This window comes from Odocoileus virginianus, chromosome 3 (assembly GCF_023699985.2).
Source record: "Odocoileus virginianus isolate 20LAN1187 ecotype Illinois chromosome 3, Ovbor_1.2, whole genome shotgun sequence".
Lineage (NCBI taxonomy): Eukaryota > Metazoa > Chordata > Mammalia > Artiodactyla > Cervidae > Odocoileus > Odocoileus virginianus.
The window spans coordinates 7,020,475-7,042,078 of record NC_069676.1 but is presented as its reverse complement, the minus strand read 5'-3'; the positions used below and the strand labels follow the sequence as shown (position 1 = coordinate 7,042,078).

Below are 21,604 nucleotides of genomic sequence, written 5' to 3'. Positions count from 1 at the left end.
TCCACCAGTGTGGTTTCACAAGCTCTCCCATTCTCTTTAATGCTGTGGTCCCAGGTGAGGATTTCAGCCCTTTTCTTTAATTTCTTTTCTTATTTTGCATATATATTCCGAGTATTAGTCCCGGCACTTTATAAATATTAACTCATTCAGTCCGCTTGACAATCCTAGAAGGTAGGCCCAGCAACTATCTCCTTTTTTTTTCCCTTCTGGAGAATACTGAGACACAGAGAGGTTAAGTAGCTGGCCCTAGGCCACACAGCTCATAGCTGACAGAGTCTGGGTTCACACCCATGCTGTCTGGTCCCAGCACTCCTGATCTTAGCTCTCTACCCTTGCCCCTCAGGCTTCTGGATGAGAAAGGCTGGACTTTTCTAAATGGGCTTCAGAGGTTGTAAGAGAGAAATTCAGACTCCCGAGGGTGCTGAGACTGTGGGGGCCCCAGAGCCCAGCCCCTATTTCCCTGCTGGACTCACCTGGTTCCCCTTCCAGACCTAAATGAAGCAGAGACAGTTGTGGAGATCTTCCCAGTTAAAGTCTTAGGCTGAACTTGGAGGACTTTGGGGAGGCAGTATGGGGCAGTGGTCATCAGCGTGGACTTGCCGGTCTCGACCATGAGCTGCCTGTGTGACCTTGAGAAGCTTCTTCACCTCCCCATACTTCATCTGCGTTGTGGAAATAGGATCGTTCCTGATAGCCTCGTGAGAGTGTTCCAACGGTTCTTGAAGTTGTGTCTGTGGCATGCCTGGTGCTGGGCCTGTTACACAGGGTTGGATGTCTGTGCTTCCCTCCTGGGTCCTGCAGAGACTGGAAGGGGCGAGTGATTCTAGATATCTTTTAGATACTGCTTGGATTGAGTGTCTCAGAAGAAGGAAGGCGGAAACACATGTCCATTCAATAGGGCAAAATGCATTCATTTCTCTTAGTTTTGGGAATTATCTTCCTGGAGCCAGATTCACCAAGTCTTGCCTGTTTGTGCCGAATCATCTCCCTCTCTTCTGTTCTCCGAGCCCTGCTCAGGCCTCCTTTCTCCTCTTCTGCTATTCCATGGTCCAGCCTCCTTCCTGGGCTCCTGCCTTCATTCTCATCCCTCTGGTTCATCCCTCATCCAGGCTCCAGAAAGATTCTGGAATCCCACCATGTTCCTTCCCTGCTCACACACCCTCCAAGGCTGTCCTGAGAAACTCCTAACTCCTCAGCTGGAGGTCAAGTCCCTTTAGACCCTAACCCTCACCCTCCTCACCTGTTCCACTGTCTCTGTCTATTTTCATAGAATGACTTCCTGTTCCATGAACAAGTTCTGACTTTCCACCTCCATGGCCTTTGCCAAAACTGCCCTCTGCCCAGAATATCTTTTCCTGTCAGGTGAACTTCTACTCATTTGCCATGCCCCATATCCAGCCTTACTCCAGGAAGCCCTCTGGCATGATGGTGGTCCTCAAAGTGGTGGCCAGGCCCTGCTGCCATGGGTGGTAGGCCGGGGCCAGCTCTGAAGTTCAACCTTGACCCCATGGGCCCATCCTGGGGCCGAGAGATCTGGATGATGCCATAGTCTCCCTTGGCTGTGGACAGGCTCAGGGCTGAACTTGATCCAGACGGAGAGGCAGAAACCAGAGAAGAATCATTCATTCATTCATTCTGCAATTGCTGGACCCTGCCATTCACCAGGCACTGGGTTAGGTCTTTTGTATTTGGGCTCTCCCAGTTCTCATAGCTTATGAAATAGGCATGGACCTGCCCTATAATTTGGATTTGATCTTTGGGGCTCGAAGAGGTCAAGTGATTTGCCCAAGATCACACAGCTGCTGAGGATGGGTTTGAGCTCAGATCCACCTGATGCTGAGCCTGAAGAGCTCTGCCTCATAGAGCATGTTGTTTAAGAGCAGGTGTTTTGGAGCTTGGGGGGCCTGGGTTCAAATCCTGGCTTCACCACTGTGGCAGGTGATGCCACTGTCTGTTCACATCCTCTCAGCCCATTTTTGGCTGCAAGGGGCTGACTGGCCTGTGTTCCAGGGCTTTCTCTAGCAGCTGTAACCCACTCTGCCTGGGTGGATTGTTAGCTTGTGAATTAATGCCCCAGGATAGCCCTTGGTCAGTGACTATGGGACTAAGGGAGCTGGTATAAAAACACCCCTGCCCCCTCACCCTCAAATGGGTTGACCCTGAGGTGGATGTCCTCCCAGAGATCCCCAGTGGGAATCAGCCCCAGTTGCCCATGGGGATAATTCCCTTGACGACTCTTTACTGGCTGCCTTTTCTGTCTTAATCTCACTTCCCCTCTCCTTTGGGGGATTACCCTCCCAAGTAAACTGCTTGCCCTAGAACTCTTGTTTTGGTTTCTGCTTCTAGGGGAGCCCAAACGAAGACAGTCCCTTACTCACCTGTAACTTAACACAAGTCATTTGACCCTACTGAGTAAAGTAAAATGGGGAAAATAGTAGCAACTACGTCATAGGGTTTTTGTGTGGGTTGAACATATGAATATATGAAAAGTGCCCATGGAAGTGCCCAACACTGCAAGCACGTGTATGTGTTAAAGAGAACAATGCCAGTAATGTTTTATTACAAACAGAAATACTCGATAAATGGCAATCATTATCATTATTGTATTTACTGTTACTGGTTTTATTTCTTGAGCACCAGCCGTGTGTCAAGCCCTGTGCTAGGACTCTTTCATTTTGCTATTTCATAAATCATCTCAATTGTCCTCAGAAGGGGGGTTGATTTCCCCCCCCCAGTTTTCAGATGAGGGAATGGAGGCTCATCTATGTGCAGCTCACTGCCTACAATCACACAGCCCTTCCTGGCTTCTTTTGAGGTCAGAGGAAGTGGTAGGAGGGAAGGGCCAGGGGAAACAGGGCTGGGTACCATCTCACTACCTTTCTCTACCACCACCTGCAGTATCTGCCAAATGAGAGAGGCCTCCAAGATGAGAAGAAGGTGTTGGATGACATGCACCACGTGGTCCTCGTGTGGCTAGGACCTATCCTGCCACTAGTGGTTCTGGTGCACCCTGACTACATCAAGCCCCTGGTGGGTGCCTCAGGTAGGTGGGCTGGGCCTCTGATTGATGAGTAAACCCTCAACTCCCAGAGCCTACCTGGGTTTCTAGGCAGGTGGGCTATCTAGCAGAAAGGCCATTTGAGTAGGGCTTTGAAGTATGAATAGCAGTTTACCAGAGCCGACTCAGCAATACAGATAATGAGAACAGCAAGGGAGAAGAGGTGACGATGTCTACAAGTCCCAGGAACTTTGACAGGATGTTCACTTCTCAAAGTCAGAGCAAACATGTTCAGATAGGCGGTTGTTTGCCCAAGCTTTTCTTAAATGGCTGTTGCTTAATTTTAAGCCACGACACTCCCATCACTTGGGTTCTGACACTCCCACTGAGGCTATCCAAATCTTCAGCCTGTCCTGTTAACCTTGGCTGACTGGTGGAGAGGGAAAAGTAGAAAGATTGCCTCTCCCTTCTGCATTCCACATCTATCCCGGGGTGTATGATTCCCAAGTGTTCCTGGGGAGCTCTTGCTCAGCCTTCATCATGCAGCTTGAATGACTGCCTCCTCCTGGAAACCTCCCTTGATTCCCCACACAGACCATAGCTCTTTCCTCTGAACTCTCCCATTCTCACTCCTACCCATTTAGGGCTGAATTTGCCAGTGTCCAGCCTTGTATCTTCCTCATAAGTGAGTCTCTAGGCCCTCAGCGTGGCCTCACATGTACCCGGGCATCTCCAGAGGCATCAGGGGGTGTTTGAGAGAGAAGGGATGCGGAATAAAGAGCTCCAGGAATTTTAGGACCTCTGGCTTCAGCTTCGGCCTCTGCAAACACACTCCTGGAGACCGTGAAGGCGAAAGGGGCTGTCATTCTTCTCTTCTCAGCTCTGCCCTTCTGCTGCCTCAGTGTTCACCACTGTTGCCTGCGTAAGGGAATGTGCTCAGTCGCTCAGTCGTGTCTGACTCTTTGCAACTCCATGGACTGTAGCCCACCAGGGTCCTCTGTCCATGGGGTTTCCCAGGCGAGAATACTGGAGTGGGTTGCCATTTCCTCTTCCAGGGGATCAAACCCACATCTCCTGCATTGGCAGGTGGGTTATTTACCCCTGCACCACCTGAGAAGCCTCTTGTAGGGGAATAACTATCCCCATAGAACGAAGAGGGAAACCCAGATCCTGGGGGGTGGTGACACTTCCAAGAGATGAACACCAGGTTGTGAAAAAGAGGTCTGGACCAGGACTTGGGTGGGTTGGGTTTGAATCCAGGCTGGAGCACATTTGTGCTGTGTGACCCAGCGATTTATTTAGCTTCTCAGGGCCTCAGCTTCTGATCTATTAAATGGGGCAACTGTGAAGACTCACTGAGATAGTGTTGGATAGGTGCTAAATAAGGCTTTCTTCTCTTCTGACTTTAAAATTTTTTATTTTAATTGGAGGATAATTGCTGTACAATATTGTGTTGGTTTCTGCCATAAATCAACATGAATCTGCCTTTTAAATCTTTTTTTCCCCTTTCTTTCCCACTCCCCCTCTCTATCACCTCAGAGCATCTGTTTTCTGAATGTCATCCTGCATGATTGTGAGACTCCCCCCCCACCCTGCAAGTAGACCAAGAAGTAGAACCCCCATCATAAGCTTAGCACTTTATGGGACTTTCCCAGAGGTCCAGTGGTTAAGACTTCACCTTTTGATGCAGGGGGTGTGGTTTCAATCCCTAGTCAGGGAACTAAGGTTCCACATGCAGTGGAGAGCAGCCAAAAATAAACAAAGGAAAAAGTAAGCTTAGCATTTTACTGGATGATCAGGTCTCTTCCCTTCCTCTCCCTTCTCCCCTCTCAGGACTGGCAGGAAATCCATTGCCTCCCATACAGGCGGAGTGAGATGGGAGACTGCAGCTCAGGGAGGGTGGGGCTGTGAGTCAGAAGAAGCAGCCTGGAGTCAGGTCTCCTGGCCCCGGGGTGTCCGGGCCCCCCTTTGCCTGCCTATCTCATATTAGACAGGCCTGGCCCCAAGTCTCAGATTCCAATGTCTAGGGACCACTTCTGGGGGGGTGGTGGTGGAGTGGGACCACATCTGGGGGGTTGGAGAGGGGCTTGCTCTTCTGGGCTTAAACCCGCACAGCTGATGGACTCTGGGAAAGGCGTGGTTCCTCCTTGAAACTCTGTTTCTTTATCTTCCAAGAGATGTTTGCGACAGAGAGAGAAGGTAGGTAAAAATGCTTCCTAGAATGACAAAGCAGGATATATAGCCATATAATTGTAGCTTTGTTTTTATATACTCATTTTAAAAATTGAGCTGAAATCACATACTGGATAATTACTTATTTTAAAGTGGAAGGTGTTTAGTGAGTTCATAGTTGTGCAACCTTCCTCCCTCCCTAGTTTCAAAACCTTTTCATCACTCCATAAAACACTCCATAGCCATGAAGTTTTCATCTCTCATTCCTTTCTCTTTTTGACCACTGGTAAATACTTTCTGTCCCCATGGACTTTCTCTTCTGGCTATATCATAAGGAAGGAGTTATACAACATGTGGCCTTTTGCAACTGACTTCTTTTATGCCGAATAATGTTTTTGAGGTTCAGCCACACTGTAGCAATGACTAGGACTTCATTCCTTTTTTAAGACTGAATAATATTTCATTTATGGATATATGGATATACCACATTTGTTTATCCATTCATCTGCTTATAAACATTTGGGTTGCTTCTGCCTTTTGACTGTTATGAATAAGGGTGCTGTGAACATGTGTGTATGAGTTTTGGACATATGTTTTCATTTCTCTTGGGCAGATACCTAGCTGTAGAATTGTGGGGTCATGTGGGGCTGCCCAAGTGACTCAGTGGAGGATCCACCTGCCAATGCAGGAGACACAGGAGACATGGGTTTAATCCCTGGGTCAGGAAGATCCCCTGAAGAAGGAAGTGGCAACCCACTCCAGTATTCTTGTCTGGAAATCCCACGGACAGAGGAGCCCGGGGGGTTACAGACCATGGGGTCACAAAGAGTCAGGCACAACTGAGCACACAGGTATGCCTATGGGAATTCTCTGTTTAACTTTTCAGGGAGCCACCAGACTATTTCCCATGGTTTCTATGTGTTCATTTTCCCCTATTAGGGTCCTCCTGTGAGCTGGGGACTGAGATTTTTCATCTCACAAATTCTTGATACCACTGAAGAATAATTATAGTCACAGTAGTAACCCAGGTGGCTCAATAGTAAAGGATCCACCTGCCAATTCAGGAGACACAGGAGACATGGGTTCAAACCCTGGGTCAGGAAGATACCCTGAGGGTGAAAATGGCAACCCACTCTAGTATTCTTGCCTGGGAAATCTCATGGACAGAGGAGCCTGGTGGTCTATGTCCATGGAGTTACAAAGAGTCGGACATAACTGAGCAACTGAGCATACACACACAGTAAAAATAGCCATGCATGTTAAATTGCTTCAGTCATGTCCAACTCTTTAAGACCCCATAGACTGTAGCCCATCAGGCTTCTCTGTCCATGGGATTTCCCAGGCAAGAATACTGGAGTGGGTTGCCATTTCCTTCTCCATGAAAAGTAGCCAACAGTTGGTTAATTCATTTATATGCAGAAATATTTAACGAGCACCTACTGAACGCCAGGAGTGCTAATTCATTGAGTTTTTGTAGGATTGCCATGAGGCAGGCACGACTGCTCTATTTTCTTGCCCAAGTTTACAAAGCCAGTCAGTGGTAGGCCTGGGATTTGAACCTGGCCATCCCAGAGGCTGAAGTCTCAACCACAGTAATATGCAGCTTCCTACTGGGCACCTTGTGGGAGCTTTTCTTATATGACCTCCTCCAGGGTAGACATTACCATCTCCTTGAAAAAAGTGAGGGAAAAGTGATGGGACAGGCAGACTGGACTCAGCCCTTCTGGCATCAACTGGTCAGGGTTGGATTTGGGGAAGGATCTGAGGATGGCAGAGCAAAAGTTCGGGGGGAGAAGATCTGGAGAAGGTTTCCTGGAGGAGGCATCAGTGAAAGTGGGCTTTGAAGGATGCGTAGGAGTTTGACTGATGAGAGGTCCCAGGTAGAGGGTCCCAAGTGCAAAAGTGTGAAAGTGTCAGGGAAACTCAGGTGACTTGGGGGTGTGTGGAGTGAAGATGATGTGTGGGGAGAAGTAGGAAATGAGACAGGAGCTGGACTCAGAGCACCAGTGTACAAAGTGAAGGAACTCGTGTTTTGTCCCGGGGGTGTTACAAAGCCATGGGAAGTGTTTGAGCAGGACAGCCATTATACAGGTTCATGTGTCAGAAAGAGCCCTAAAGGGCCTAGCCTGGAGTCCAGAGAGGAGAGGCTAGACGCCCACCTCCCCCTCCAAAGCTGCCTCTTCCCAGAAGTCTGCCTTGACTTCTAGCAGCCCTTTTTGTGCCTCCCTCTGCTCTTGGCATCCATTCTACCTGCTTGCTAATTACATGGTGTGCCTCTGCTTCCCTTTTCTACCACACCCAGAGATCCACGAGGCAGGGCGTGGAGCTGAGCCATCTCTGGGTCCTCAGCATCGCTCATCATGGGTTGGGCACAGAAGGGTGGTGGAAGAGGTGTGTTGAATGGGAGAATGAGTGGACAGGTGGTTGTGCATTGGCCAATTCTTAGGGAGTGTGTGTGTAGGTGGCTGAGTAATATCTCAGGTAAAAGTGACATCACTTGAGTTTCAGGTACTTCCTTCCTGCACCCTGCCCATTCTGTTCCAATTCTATTCAGCACATAGAAAGGGAATTCACTCACTCCATCCACCCATCCATCCACCCACCCATCCATCCAATGATCCATCCATTCATCCATCCAACCATTGATAGTTTTCATTCATTCGTCCTTTGATTGGCTAATTCATTCATACAAGAAAAGTTTATTTAGCACCAATATACTAGTGATCAACAAGGTCCCTCCCCTCAAGGAACTTGTAACTGATAGATACAATTCAGAGTGACTGATGGGAGAGGGAATAGCATCCAAGTGGAGACAGGAAGAATGAGGAAAGAGTTTTTGAGGCAGAGAGGGTGCCTGGTGGAAAGACTCAGAACCAAGACAGAACATAGTTTTTCAAGAAGCTGAGAAAAGTTCTGTGATGTTAGCAAGTGGAGTGTGTGTGGGGCAAGGGATGGTTGAGGTGGAGGGCAGAGGTATTCTGAGAGTGGTGTGGACTGGGATAGGTCATTCAGAGCTTTGGAAATGGACTGAGCAGCTGTGTTTGAGACTGATGGGTGTGTGGGCAGGAAGGGACGTGGTCAGATCTAGAGTCAGATAAGATCCCTCTGGATCTAGGGTGCAGGACAGACTGGACAGGGAGAGGCTGGAGGCTGGGATCACAGGAGGTATATTTCAGATGGGCTGAGTTGGCAGAAAAGAAGGGGTGAATTAGGGGAAGAATCAGGTGAAGAAAGCCATTCTGGAGAGAGTGCACAGTCTGGGCAAAGGTTTGGAAGTGAGGGTCAGCTTGTGGGGTTATTTGGCATTTGCTGAAGAATGAAAGGGAGAGGAATATGGCAGCCAGATGGGGCCGGGCCTTCAGTGCTAGCCTGAGCTTGAAATGTTTTACAAGGGCAACAGGGAGCCATGGGAGGTGTTTGAGCTGGGGGGGGGGGGGTGGCGCGGTGCTCATGTTCGGATCAGGGTGTTATAAGAATCTCCCTGGGGCTGGTGTGGAGGGTTGGACTGGAGGGGTGAGGTGGGAGCTGAGAGCCTAGAGTGGAGGCCCAAGCAGGTCATAAGCAGAGGTCAAGGGTCAGAACCTTGTTTTGAAGCGTCACCTCTTTTCTCCCCACAGCTGCTGTTGCCCCCAAGGATGATCTTTTCTATGGCTTCCTGAGACCTTGGCTGGGTAAGCGTGGGACTGGGTAGGCTGGAGCTGGGGCTTCAGGGAAGAAAGAGGACGCGGGGCCTGAGGTTTCTCGGGGAGATCCTTAGCCTCAATCTCCTGGGCATAGGGGATGGGCTGCTGATCAGCCGAGGTGAGAAGTGGAGCCGGCACCGCCGCCTGCTGACACCTGCCTTCCACTTCGACATCCTGAAGCCTTACATGAAGATCTTCAACCAGTGCACGGATACCATGCATGTGAGTCCTGAGGTTTCTTGGGAAGAGGATATTTGGAAGTGGGGCTGGTCTGGACTCCAGCTTGTGGGCAAGTCATGAGACGTCAGGAAGCCTTACTTCCTTTTTTTTTTTTCCCGAGTTTTTGGCAAGATTTACCTTTTTTTTTTTTTAAAAAAAAAAAACAAAACAAAAAACTATTTCCTTATTTTTGGCTGTGTCGGGTCTTCATTGCTGCTTCACTGGGCTTTTCTCTGGGTGTGGAGAGCAGGGGCTATCTCCAGTTGCAGTGCGTGGGCTCCTCGGGGGGGCTTCTCTTGTTTCTGAGGACAGGCTCTGTGGGCTTCGGCGATCGTGGCGCGTGGGCTCAGTCGTTGCGTGTCCTGGCCTCTAGAGCACAGGCTCAACAGTTGTGGTGCACAGGCTTAGCTTCTCTGAGGCATGTGGGATCTTCCTGGACCGGAGATTGAACCCACATCTCCTGCATCGGCAGGTGGATTCTTTACCACTGAGCCACCAGGGAAGCCCTCACTTCCTTTACTTATGAAGTGGGCTTGTGGTGAGCTTGCAACTGGGTTATTATCAGCCGGGCTGAAAGGCTGTGGTCGCCATGACCATTTGTCATGTGTCTTTGTCTTCCAGGCTAAATGGCGGCGCCTGGCAGAGGGCTCGGAGGTCTCCCTTGACATGTTTGAGCATGTCAGCCTCATGACCCTGGACAGTCTTCAGAAATGTGTCTTCAGCTACAACAGCAACTGCCAGGAGTGAGTATGGCCTCCCTAGGGAACATAGAGCCAGCTGCTGCAGGGGCAAGGTGACGAGAGGAGAAAGAAAACTCTTAGCTTTTAGGCATTCCTAGGCTGTTGCTGCTCTGCCAATGACAGGCTGTGTGGTTCTGGGAAACTGACATCACCTCTCTGAGCCTGCTTCCTTATCCCCAAAATGCACATCTCCATCTGGTCCTCACAGTCATGGTAGGGGAATTAAATGAGATAATATGAGTCAATGGCTTGGTACACAGTAGATGCTCGGTGAGTGCTAAGTTTCATTCATTCTTCCATGAAAAGTATGCAGTCTTTGGAAAGAGTCCCTCCCCACACTTTCTGAGCCTCAGTTTTCTGTTTGTAAAATAAGAATGACAGTCCCTGACCTGAGAGATGCTTAAAGGTTAAAATGATGTAGCACTGCCCTGGCACCCAGTAGATGATGAGTGGATATTTGTTGAGTGAATAAGTAAAATGACTATTTCCCTGGTTCATTCATTCATTCACCAAATGTTTGCTGTGCCCCCTACTACGTGCCTGGCACTATGCTAGCTATGGGGGATATGGTGATGAGCACTAACTCTCAGTTCTTTGGAGCTTCTAGTCTAAGTGGGGATATAAGGAATAAGGGACACAATGACTGTCAAGTTTATAGCACATAGTAGGTCCTCAACAACAAGCTGCTGACTATGTTACTCTGGGCCTTGTAGTGGTATTGTTTCAGTTAGGTAAGGTGGAGATGGCCTTCATAATTAATTCATTAGTTGATCCAAAAAATATATATTGAGTGCCTGCTATGTCCCAGCTCTAGAGCAGAACACAGTGGTCAACAACACAGACAAGGAACTTACATTTTAGTGGGAAGAAGGGCAGTTACCATGAACAAATAAACAAGAAAACGGCAGTTGGTGGTAAATGCATGAAAACAACAAGCACACTTAAGAACTGAGGACAGCTCTTGGCAGCTCTGCCCTTTGCAATTTAGTTTTTCTTTTTTTCAAAATAACAGCTCTACTGAGATGTAGTTGATAGACCATACAATTTACCCGTTTAAATTATACAACCAATGGCCTTTAGTCTACTCACAGAATTGTGCACCCATCACCATAATTGATTTTAGAATATTTTCACTGAGAAGAAACCCTGTATCATTGTATTATTCTTTCATCCCCCACTTCCCACTTGCCCTCCAGACCTAGGCAATTACTAATCTTCCTTATGTCTCTGTAGATTTGTCTTTTATGGAAATTTCATGTAGATTTCCATAAAATTCATGTAGACACATAATTTCATGTCTGATTTCTTTTAGTCAATATATTGTTTCCAGATTCACCCATGTTGCAGTTGAATTATCAATAATTAATTTTAAAAATTGTTGAATAACATTCCATTTACCATATAATGTGGCTCAGTGGTAAAGAATCCATCTTCAGTGCAGGAAATACAGAAGATGTGGGTTCGATTCCTGGGTCAGGAAGATCCTCTGGAGAAGGAAATGGCAACCCACTCTAAAATTCTTGCCTGGAAAATCCCAAGGACAGACAAGCCTGGCAGGGTGTAGTCTATGGGGTTGCAAAGAGTCAGATACGACTGAGCAGTTAAATGGCAGTACCATATAACACCACGTTTTGCTTATCCAAGCATCCGTTCAAAGACATTAGGGTTATTTCCATTTTGGGGCTATTATGAACAATGCTGCTATAAATATTTTTGTACAAGTTTCTGTGTGAATATTTTAAATTCTCTTGGGTACATACCTAATCACAGAATTACTGGTCTTTATGATAATTCTTTGGTTAATCTTTTTTGGAACTGCCTAACTTTCCCCCAAAATTGGTTGCAGCATTTTACATTCCTACCAGCACTATGTGCAGGCTCCAGTCTCTCTACACCCTCAGCAACACTTGTTATTATCTATCTTTTTAATTAATGCCATCCAAGTTGGTGTTAAGTGGTATTTCATTGTAGTTTTAATTTGCATTTCCCTAATGGATATGTGTTGGAGAAGACTCTTGAGAGTCCCCTGGACTGCAAGGAGATCCAACCAGTCCATCCTAAAGGAGGTCAGTCCTGGGTGTTCATTGGAAGGACTGATGCTGAGGCTGAAACTCCAATACTTTGGCCACCTGATGCGAAGAGCTGACTCATTTGAAAGGACCCTGATGCTGGGAAAGATTGAGGGCAGGAGGAGAAGGGGACGACAGAGGATGAGATGGTTGGATGGCATCACCGACTCGATGGACATGGGTTTGGGTGGACTCTGGGAGCTGGTGATGGACAGGGAGGCCTGGCGTGCTGTGGCTCATGGTGTCGCAAAGAGCTGGACACAACTGAGCAAATGAACTGAACTGACCTGAATGGATAATGGTTAATTTCCCTGATGGCTAGATAGCATCACCAACTCAATGGCCATGAATTTGAGCAAACTCCAGGAGACAGAGAAGCCTGGCATGCTGCAGTCCACAGAGTCACAAAGAGTCAGACACAACTTATCAACTGAAAACAACAGTAATGGCTAATACCATTACACATCTTTTCATGTGCTTATGGGTCAGCTGTATGTCTTCTTTGGAAAATGTCTTTTCATACTCCTTGCCCATTTTAAAGTTGGGTTATTTGTCTTTTTTATTACTGAGTTTTTATTTATTTGGCCGTGCCAGGTCTAAGTCAAAGCAAACAGGATCTTTGGTCTTCATTGTGGCATGCAGAACCTTTTAGTCGTGACATGTGAACTCTTAGTCATGGCATGTGGGAGCCAGTTCCCCAACCAGAAATCAAACTTGAGCCTCCTGCAATGGGAGGGCAGAGTCTTAGCCATGAGACCACAGGGAAGTCCTTATTATTGACTTTTTAAGAGTGTTTTGCATATTTTAGATACAAGCTCCTCATCAGATACATGATTTGCAAACATTTTCTCCCACACTGTGGATTGTAGACATTTAAATTTAGTGATGCTTCATTTATATGGAAGTCATCATCTCTCTTTGGGCCTGTTTTAAAATGTGCCTAGAATTTAGTTTTATTCAGGTTATGGTGAGGACTACAGATGAGGAAGCGATTGCCATTGAAAAGATAGTTTGTTACTTACAATTTCCAAGAGGGGGGTGGTGGTGTGCCACAAGACACAAGGCTACCCGGAGAAGTACCAGGAGGGATCATGGCAGAGACATTGTCAGGGGGCCTTCTATGGGAAGGAATGGGAAAGGCAGGGTATGCAGGCTTAGGACTGGGTGTTTTTTTTTTTTTTCTAAGTTTTTAAAAATTTGTTTATCGGTGAGACGAGCCTTTGATGTGGGCTCTTGGTTACTGCGTGTGGGCTTGCTTTAGTTGCCGTGAGCAGAAGCCACTCTCTTCTGAGTTGCTGCGGTGTGTGGGCTTCTCATCAAGGTGTGTTTTCTTGTTGCAGCTCACAGGCTCTAGACAGCAGGCTTCAGTAGTTGTGGCACAGGCCCTTAGTTGCCCTGAGGCATGTAGGATCTTAGTTCCTGGGCCAGAGATCCAACCTGTGTCCCCTGCATTGGCAGGCAAATTCTTAACCACTGAACCACCAGGGAAGTCCTAGGGTTGGATAGTTTGAATAATTTAACCTGGCTCTGGGGCAGAGAGGTGCCCCAAGTTATCCAGTGCCTGGCCCTGGGATAATTAAGGTAGGGGTATAGTGGTTTAGCCCAATAATGTTTGGAGTATGGACTCTGGATTGGTTGGTTTGCAAAAGAAGGGCATGCTCCTGGGTGAGTCATTTGCTGCCTCTAAGGAACAGCTAGTCCTGGGAGGGTTGGTATCTGTCCAGTCAGTGAGGCTCCAGATGGAAGGACATCCAGAATACAAGGAAATGGACTTTCCTGGTGGTCCAGAGGTTAAGAGTCCACCTGCCAATGCAGGGGTTCAATCTCTGGTCTGGAAATTAAGACCCCCACAGGCCTTGGAGCAACAAAGCCTCTGTGCTACAACTACTGAGCTTGTGGGCCTAGAGCCTGTTCTCTGCAACAAGAGAAGCCACTACAGTGAGAAGCCTGTGCACTTCAATGAAGAGTAGCTCCCTGCTTGTCACAATTAGACAAAGTCTGCATGCAGCACTTAAGACCTAGTACAGGCAAACAAACATACAAACAAGGAAATAAGAAAATAAAATTAATTCAGGGCTGCTCTTTGTCACCTGGGAACTTCCCAGGTGACTCAGTGGTAAAGAACCCATCTGCCAATGCAGGAGACATGGGTTCGATCCCTGAGTTGGGAAGATCTCCCAGAGAAGGAAATGGCAACCCACTCCAGTACTCTTGCCTGGAGAATCCCATGGACAGATGAGCCCATGAGGTCACAAAAAGCCGGACACAACTTAGCAACTGAACAACAACTCCGTCACCTGCCCATTGAGAGAGGGAGCTTGTCTGAGGGCCTATGCTCAGGTCTCTTTTTCTCCCTGGCAGGAAGATGAGTGATTACATCTCGGCCATCATTGAGCTGAGTGCCCTGGTGGTCCGGCGCCAGTACCGCGTGCATCACTACCTCGATTTCATCTACTACCGCACGGCTGACGGGCGGCGCTTCCGGCAGGCCTGCGACATCGTGCACAGCTTCACCACAGAGGTCATCCAGGAGCGGAGGCGGGCGCTACGCCAGCAGGGGGCTGAGGCCTGGTTTCAGGCCAGGCAGGGAAAGACGTTGGACTTCATTGACGTGCTGCTCCTGGCTAAGGTGAGACGGGGACCCTGGAGGGTGGGCTCTTGCTTGGGACGGTTTCCTCTTGAGTTGCCACAACTGTGGAAAATCCAAACTAAGGTGGATCTCAGGTGGCGTTAGTGGTAAAACATCTGCCTGCAGCGCAGGAGATGCAAGAGACACAGGATCGATTCCTGAGTCAGGAAGATCCCCTGGAGAAGGAAATGGCAGCTCACTCCAGTATTCTTGCCTGGGACATCCCATGGACAGAGGAACCTGGCGGGCTATAGTCCATGGGGTCGCAAAGAGTCGGGTGTGACCGAGTGCACACACATACAACGTGGATCTAGAAAGTAAGCAGATGTAGGACATGTGAGACTGTATTTATTTGCTAGATCTGCAATGGGGTTTCCCAGGTGGTGCAGAGGTAAAGAATCTGCCTGCCAGTGCAGGAGACGCAAGAGATGCAGGTTTGATCCTTGGTTTGGGAAGATCCCTTGGAGAAGGGAATAGCTACTCTCTCCAGTATTCTTGCCTGGAAAATTCCATGGATAGAGGAGTGGTGGGGTACAGTCCATAGGGTTGCAAATAGTCAGACACAACTGAGCAACTGAGCACAGATTTGCTATAAAAAAAGCACCATTGACACTGGGTGGTTTATTTATTTACTTATAGTATTTAAAGTGTTATTTAATTTATTTTTTTGGCTGATCTTTGTTGCTGTGTGCGGGCTTTCTCTAGTTGTGGTGAGTAGGGGCTACTCTTCATTGCCACGTACAGGCTTCTCCTTGCGGTGGCTTCACTTGCCGCAGAGCACAGGCTCTAAGTGGGAGGGCTTCAGCAGTTGCTGCCTGTGGGCTCAGTAGTTTTGGCACATGGGCTTAGCTGATCCAGAGCATGTGGGATCTTCCAGGAACAGGGATTGAATTTTCCCCTAACTGGCAGGTAGATGCATAGCCAATGGACCACCAGGGAAGTCCCAACACTGGGAGGTTAAATGGCAGAAGTCAGCCTTCTCAGTCTGGAGGTTAGGACTCTTGAGATCACAGTCATGGCAGGGTTGGTTTCTTCTGAGGCCTGTCTCCTTGGCTTGGAGCTGGCTGTCTTCACCTGTGTCTTCACATGGTCTCTCCTCTGTATGTGTCTGTCCTCAGCTCTTCTTCTTATAAGGACACCAGTCACACTGGATTAAGGCCCACACTGATGACCTCATTGTAACTTAATTACCTCTGCAAAGCCTTATCTCCAGATAAGGTTACATTTTGCAGTTAGGATTTTAACTCAGGGGTTCTGGAGTGGGGGTGAGGGGGGGGAACACAATTCGGCCCATGGCACTAACAAAGACCTTGGAGAAATGGGACACTTGCAGAGAGAGGTGGTCACCTATTTGTGATGCTTCTGCGGAGTTTCTGAGCAGCGCCTGGCTTTTGGATTCAGACGGTCCTGGATGCTAGTTCTAGCTCTAGCACTTCATGGATATTTGACCTTAGTCTTCTTGCTGAGCCTCAGTTTCCTTATTTACAACATGACGATCCTAAGATCTGATCGTGAGATTTTGTCAGGCCTCTGGCAGGACGCTTGGTGATGGGAACTGCCGAAGAAATGCAAACTCCCTTCTTCCTCTCACTTTTGGCTCTCTTTCCCTCTTTCTTGGACAAGTTGCATATCTCTGTCTGCTTGGGCTTCCCTGATGGTCAGATGGTAAGGAATCCGCCTGCAATGCAGAAGACCTAGGTTCGATCCCTGGGTCAGGAAGATACCCTGGAGAAGGGAATAGCAATCCACTCCAGTATTTTTGCTTGGAGAATTCCATGGACAGAGGAGCCTGGCAGACTACAGTCCATGGGGTGGCAAAGAGTCAAGACATGACTGAGTGGCTAACACACACACACCTGCCTGGAATCCTTTCCCTTGCATCTTAACTTAAGAGAAAGAGGTGGGTGTCTTTAAAAAAAATATATTCATTTATTTACTTATTTACTTATTTGGCTGCGCTGGGTCTTAGTTGCAGCATGTGAGATCTCTTTAAACATTTTATTTATTGATTTTTGGCTGTGCTGGGTCTTTGTTGCTGCTCAGGGTTTCTCAAGTTGCAGCAGCTGGGGGTTCCTCTTCGTTTTGGTGTGTAGGCTTCTCATTGCGGTGGCATCTCTTGTTGCAGAGCATGGGCTCTAGGCATGTGGGCTCAGTAGTTGTGGTACATGGGCTGAGTAGCTCCCCGGCATGTGGGATCTTCTGGGACCAGGGATTGAACCTGTGATACCTGCCTTGGCAGGCATATTCTTAACCACTGGGCCACCAAGGAAGCCCCAAAGTGGGTATCTTAACTTTGGAAGAACTCCTAGGTTGTGGCAGGTGAGACAAAATGAGCTGAGCAGTCTATTGCCCATTCCAGGATGAAGATGGAAAGGAACTCTCAGATGAGGACATCCGAGCTGAGGCAGACACCTTCATGTTTGAGGGTGAGGATGTGGGGTGAGGCTAGGGAAGGATGGGAAAGGGCCCCATTGTCTGAGGACAGCGTCTCTTACCTTCAGGCAGCCTCCATTTAGGCTCCTCATCTGCCTACAGGTCATGACACAACATCTAGTGGGCTATCCTGGGTACTGTTCAACTTGGCCAAGTATCCAGAGTACCAGGAGAAGTGCCGAGAAGAGATCCAGGAAGTCATGAAAGGCCGGGAGCTGGAGGAACTGGAGTGGTCAGTCTCGGGTCCTGGGGATGTTGGGGGCAGGTTGAGTTTAGAGCCTTGAATATTAATCTCTCTACCACTTACTGTCTAACTAACCTTAGACAAGTCACTTAAACTCCTTGAATTTAAGTTTCTTCAACTGTAAAATGGGGATGACAGTAATGCATAGGCGTTCTTCATAGTGCAGGAATTCTTAGTTGGGAGTGTCTTAGTCAGCAATGGTTGCAATAAGGCTGTGTAACAAACAGTTCCCAAGCTCAGTGGTTTGCAGCAAGCATTTATTTGTTGTTCTTGTCTGCACATATTTTTTTGCTCTCATCTACATATTTCTCTTATTACTGCTGAGCTTCACTGAGTTGAATAGGTTTGTTTCCAAGCTGAGGTTTGAATTCAGATCTGTCCTACATGTCTCCTCATTCTCCTTGGACCAGCAGCCATACTGGACATGGTCCTCTCAAGGCAGACTCCAGAAGCACAAAGAATCACACAATTAAAAACCTCTGCTTACATTGTAACATTCTATTAGTTAAAGCTTATCACTGGGCTGATCCCAACATGAGTGGGGTGGGACATATACTCCATCCATCCGAGCCGAAGGTACTCAGAATCACATGGTAAAGGGCATGGTGCATAATTCCAATGTAGTGGGGAAGTGTAAGAATCAGGAATAATAATCCAGTTTACTTCAGATGTGTGCTGTGTGGAGCTGATTCTGGGTGATACAAAGAAAACACAGCATTATGCAGCATCAAACAACTAGAAAGTTCCTTTTGGTTCATTATCAGTCATTTGGATTATGACCTCAGGGAGACACTTTCAGTTGATGCCATCTTACATTGATGCCGTCTTACCGTTGATGCCATCCTACACCTTGCTAATCCTTGCTAATCTGCCTTGTTAAGGAAAGGAGAAGATGCCCCAGGCTCTGAGAATAGGCAGGAGGTGGTATCTAGCCAGAATTCAATACCCCTCTTCTGTTGTCCCAGTGGTGTTTATATTTATGGATCTCTTTATACCAGGGATGCCATCTGCCCTTTGTGGTAGCAGCATAAAATTTCTTTGAAAGATAATCTGTTAGTGTAGAGAAAACAATCTAGATCAGGAACAGTTATAATTAATCTAATGTTGGGCCCTGAAGTCCAAAGGAAAAAAATTAATATAGTAAAAGGAGATGATGTGTGGGTTTATAAATACGGAAGTTGATCCATTCAGGCTGGTAAATCGCAGCTACTCCAGGTCTCTCTGTTTGTCCTGGCACATCCCCAGGGGTGCCCCCTGACCTCCACACAATTCATCAGTTAGAGAATTAATGCTGGGTTCAGTGACATCCAGCTAGCGCTGCTCTGATTGGTCAGGGAGCAGATATTTTATCTGTTGAGGATTAGAGGTGTGTGCAGGACATAACTGCAAATGCCTGAAGTTGGGTGAAGTCTGAAATCCTGGACTGGTTTTCTGCAGTTGCTCCTAGTAGCCTATGCACATGTGTGTGTGTCTCTAGGGAAGGCGGTGGCACCATGGCCTGGCCTCTAGTCACCCACTGTTCTGCATTCCCCAGGGATGACCTGACCCAACTGCCCTTCACCACTATGTGCATCAAGGAGAGCCTCCGCCAGTTCCCACCTGTGACCCTGATCTCCCGCCGCTGCACGGAGGACATCAAGCTCCCAGACGGACGCATCATCCCCAAAGGTGCCCCCTTTGTGCTCCCTGTTGCCTGCCTGCTCTGTTGCCTGCGGGGGTCTGGCCATGCCTGTCCCAGGTGCATTATCCTTGTAGGCAATTTATAGCCTGTTGCTTCTGAGGCTGGTGAGGAGATCCAGTTGTGTGTGTGTATCGGAGAGATAGAGGTGGGTGGATCCAAGCAGAAAGGAAGGAGTAGGTATGATGGGGTGGGCCCTGTGAGAGTGTAGGTAGAGAAGGATTGGCTTCATTCTGTTGCCAGATATCCCCTGGAGACTAGGTCCTGTCCTGGGTGAGGCTGGGCATCTAGTGAAGCCTCATCTCCAGGTCCAAGCCTTGAGTACCACCCAGTCTGGGGAAGATACAGCAGGGCACGGATGTTCCCAGTCACATGGGGTGAGGGATGGGCTACAGGGAGGGACGGGGACTGGAGGAGCCCCAGATAAGGAGCGATGACTGTATCTGGCATGGAATGCAGGGAGAGCTGCCTGGAAGAGGGAACATGAGAGGTGAGTCTTGGGAAATGAAAGAGAGAACGTTTATGGAGCAGAGCCTCAGGGTACAGATAATGAAAGAACTTGAATGCATGGTTGAGGTACTTGAACTTGATCCTCGGGGTAACAGGGGGCCACGGGAGGTATCTGAGCTATGGAGGAGCAATGTCAGATGTGTGAGTGAGAAAGATCTTGTGTGTCCAGGATGACAGCTAGGAAGAAGGCTATGGGGACCTCTAATGGAGAAGCAAGGCAGTGGATGGTGAAGCAGAAGTTTTTAAGGAAGGATGGGCAGGAAACGGTGGCAGATGGCTTGTGGGAATTGCGTGGTTCTGGAGAGAACTGGGGGAGGGGTAGGTCTCCAGAGGAGGTCCTGGTTTCCCTCATTTCCAATGACTCCACTGACCCTTCCCCTCCCCACAGGAATCATCTGCCTGGTTAGCATCTATGGGACCCACTATAACCCTTTAGTGTGGCCTGACTCCAAGGTAAGCTCCTGCCCTAACCCTCCCTTCTCTCATCTTCTTCCTCCTAAGACCTTGATCAGCAAGGCCTCCCCTCTTCTCCTCCCCAAGGAGCCAGATGGTAGGTCTGAGTGCAGGGCTTGAGTACTTCCCCCCGCCCCGTTTATTCACCCATTCACTGTTAATTTATTATATCTACAATTTTTTTTTTTTTTTTTTACTTTTTGACTGCACTGTGTGGCATGTGGGCCTGTGATCAATCCTGATCAGGGATTGAACCCACTCTCCCTGCAGTGGAAGCGCGGAGTCCTAACCACTGGACCGCCAGGGTTCAGTTCAGTTCAGTCACTCAGTTGTGTCTGACTCTTTGCGACCCCATGGGCTGCAGCACACCAGGCTTCCCTGTCCATCACCAGCTCCTGGAGCTTATTCAAACTCATGTCTATTGAGTTGGTGATGCCATCCAACCGTCTCATCCTCTGTTGTCCCCTTCTCCTCCTGCCTTCAATCTTTCTAAGCATTGGGGTCTTTTCTAATGAGTCAGCTCTTTGCATCAGGTGGCCAAAGTATTGGAGCTTTAGCATCGGTTCTTCCAATGAATATTCAGGATTGATTTCCTTTAGGATTGACTGGTTGGATCTCCTTGCAGTCCAAGGGACTGTCAAGAGTCTTCTCCAACACCACAGTTCAAAAGCATCAATTCTTCAGTGCTCAGCTTTCTGTATTGTCCAACTCTCACATCCATACATGACTACTGGAAAAACCATAGCTTTGACTAGATGGACCTTTGTTGGCAAAGTAATGTCTCTGCTTTTTGATGTGCAGTCTAGGTTGGTCATAGCTTTTCTTCCAAGGAGCAAGCATCTTTTAATCTCAAGGCCACAGTCACCATCTGCAGTGATTTTGGAGTCCAAGACTGCCAGGGAAACCCCAACAAATCTTTATTGAGCATCTACTGTGTATGGGGCACTGAGGGCCCTCTGGGGCACTCTGTCTTTGCTCTCACAGAGCAGACAGTGAAGTGAGGAGGAAGAAAATAAACAAATAAATAAGATCATTTTGAACTGTGATACATACATAAGGGAAACAAAAACTGACCTGGGTTGGGGGAGAGCAGTTTAGCTCACACAGTGAGGAAAGTCCTTACCAAAGAAGAGATGGCTGAGCTAAAACTGAAAATGTTCACGCTTTAAAGTGTGAGGAGCAGGGAAAACTGTGTCCCATGAGGAGGAAACTGCCAGTGCAAAGGTCCTTTGGTGGAAATGGAAAGGAGGCGGGTGTGGCTGGTCCAGTTGGTCTGGCCCCCAGAGGCTGAGGGAGGGAACCATGCTGGGATGGCCAGAACCAGGCCTCCTTAACTTCCCCCCGCAATCTACTTCTCCCTAGGTGTACAATCCCTATCGCTTTGATCCGGACAACCCACAGCAGCGCTCCCCATTGGCTTATGTGCCCTTTTCTGCAGGACCCAGGTAACTTTTATTTCCCCCAATCCAAGTGAAGTGTAGGAGGAACATCAAGGCCAGTGGAAGGTCAGGGATGTGTCTGTTAGGGGCAGAAACCATTGGGGGTGTCCTGTCCACCAACCTGGTACCCTTTTCGTGCCCTCAATACATCAGGAAGCCTCCAAATCAGACCCTATTATATCATCCAGGGTATCAGATATCTACTCTATGCCAAGCCCTGAGTTCTGGGCTCATGTGCTCTTAATGGCTCTATGATGCCTTTGTCCGTGAGTTGAAGCTCCCAGTGTGTGTTGGTCGTTTAGTCATGTCCAACTCTCTGTGACCCCATGCACTGTAG

At 48.1% G+C, this 21,604-nt stretch overlaps 1 protein-coding gene across 1 annotated transcript in view; it reads left to right on the top strand.

Moving 5' to 3' along the window:
• The window catches only part of CYP4F22 (cytochrome P450 family 4 subfamily F member 22), a 36,319-nt gene that overhangs the window by 13,416 nt on the left and 1,299 nt on the right, over window positions 1-21,604 (top strand). Inside the window, exons 3-12 of the mRNA XM_020880821.2 lie at window positions 2,899-3,043; window positions 8,788-8,841; window positions 8,948-9,075; window positions 9,694-9,815; window positions 14,243-14,510; window positions 16,870-16,936; window positions 17,046-17,175; window positions 18,722-18,855; window positions 19,764-19,828; window positions 21,191-21,273. Of these exons, the coding sequence (XP_020736480.2) occupies window positions 2,899-3,043; window positions 8,788-8,841; window positions 8,948-9,075; window positions 9,694-9,815; window positions 14,243-14,510; window positions 16,870-16,936; window positions 17,046-17,175; window positions 18,722-18,855; window positions 19,764-19,828; window positions 21,191-21,273 (1,196 nt within the window). The remainder of the gene's footprint in view (window positions 1-2,898; window positions 3,044-8,787; window positions 8,842-8,947; window positions 9,076-9,693; window positions 9,816-14,242; window positions 14,511-16,869; window positions 16,937-17,045; window positions 17,176-18,721; window positions 18,856-19,763; window positions 19,829-21,190; window positions 21,274-21,604) is intronic.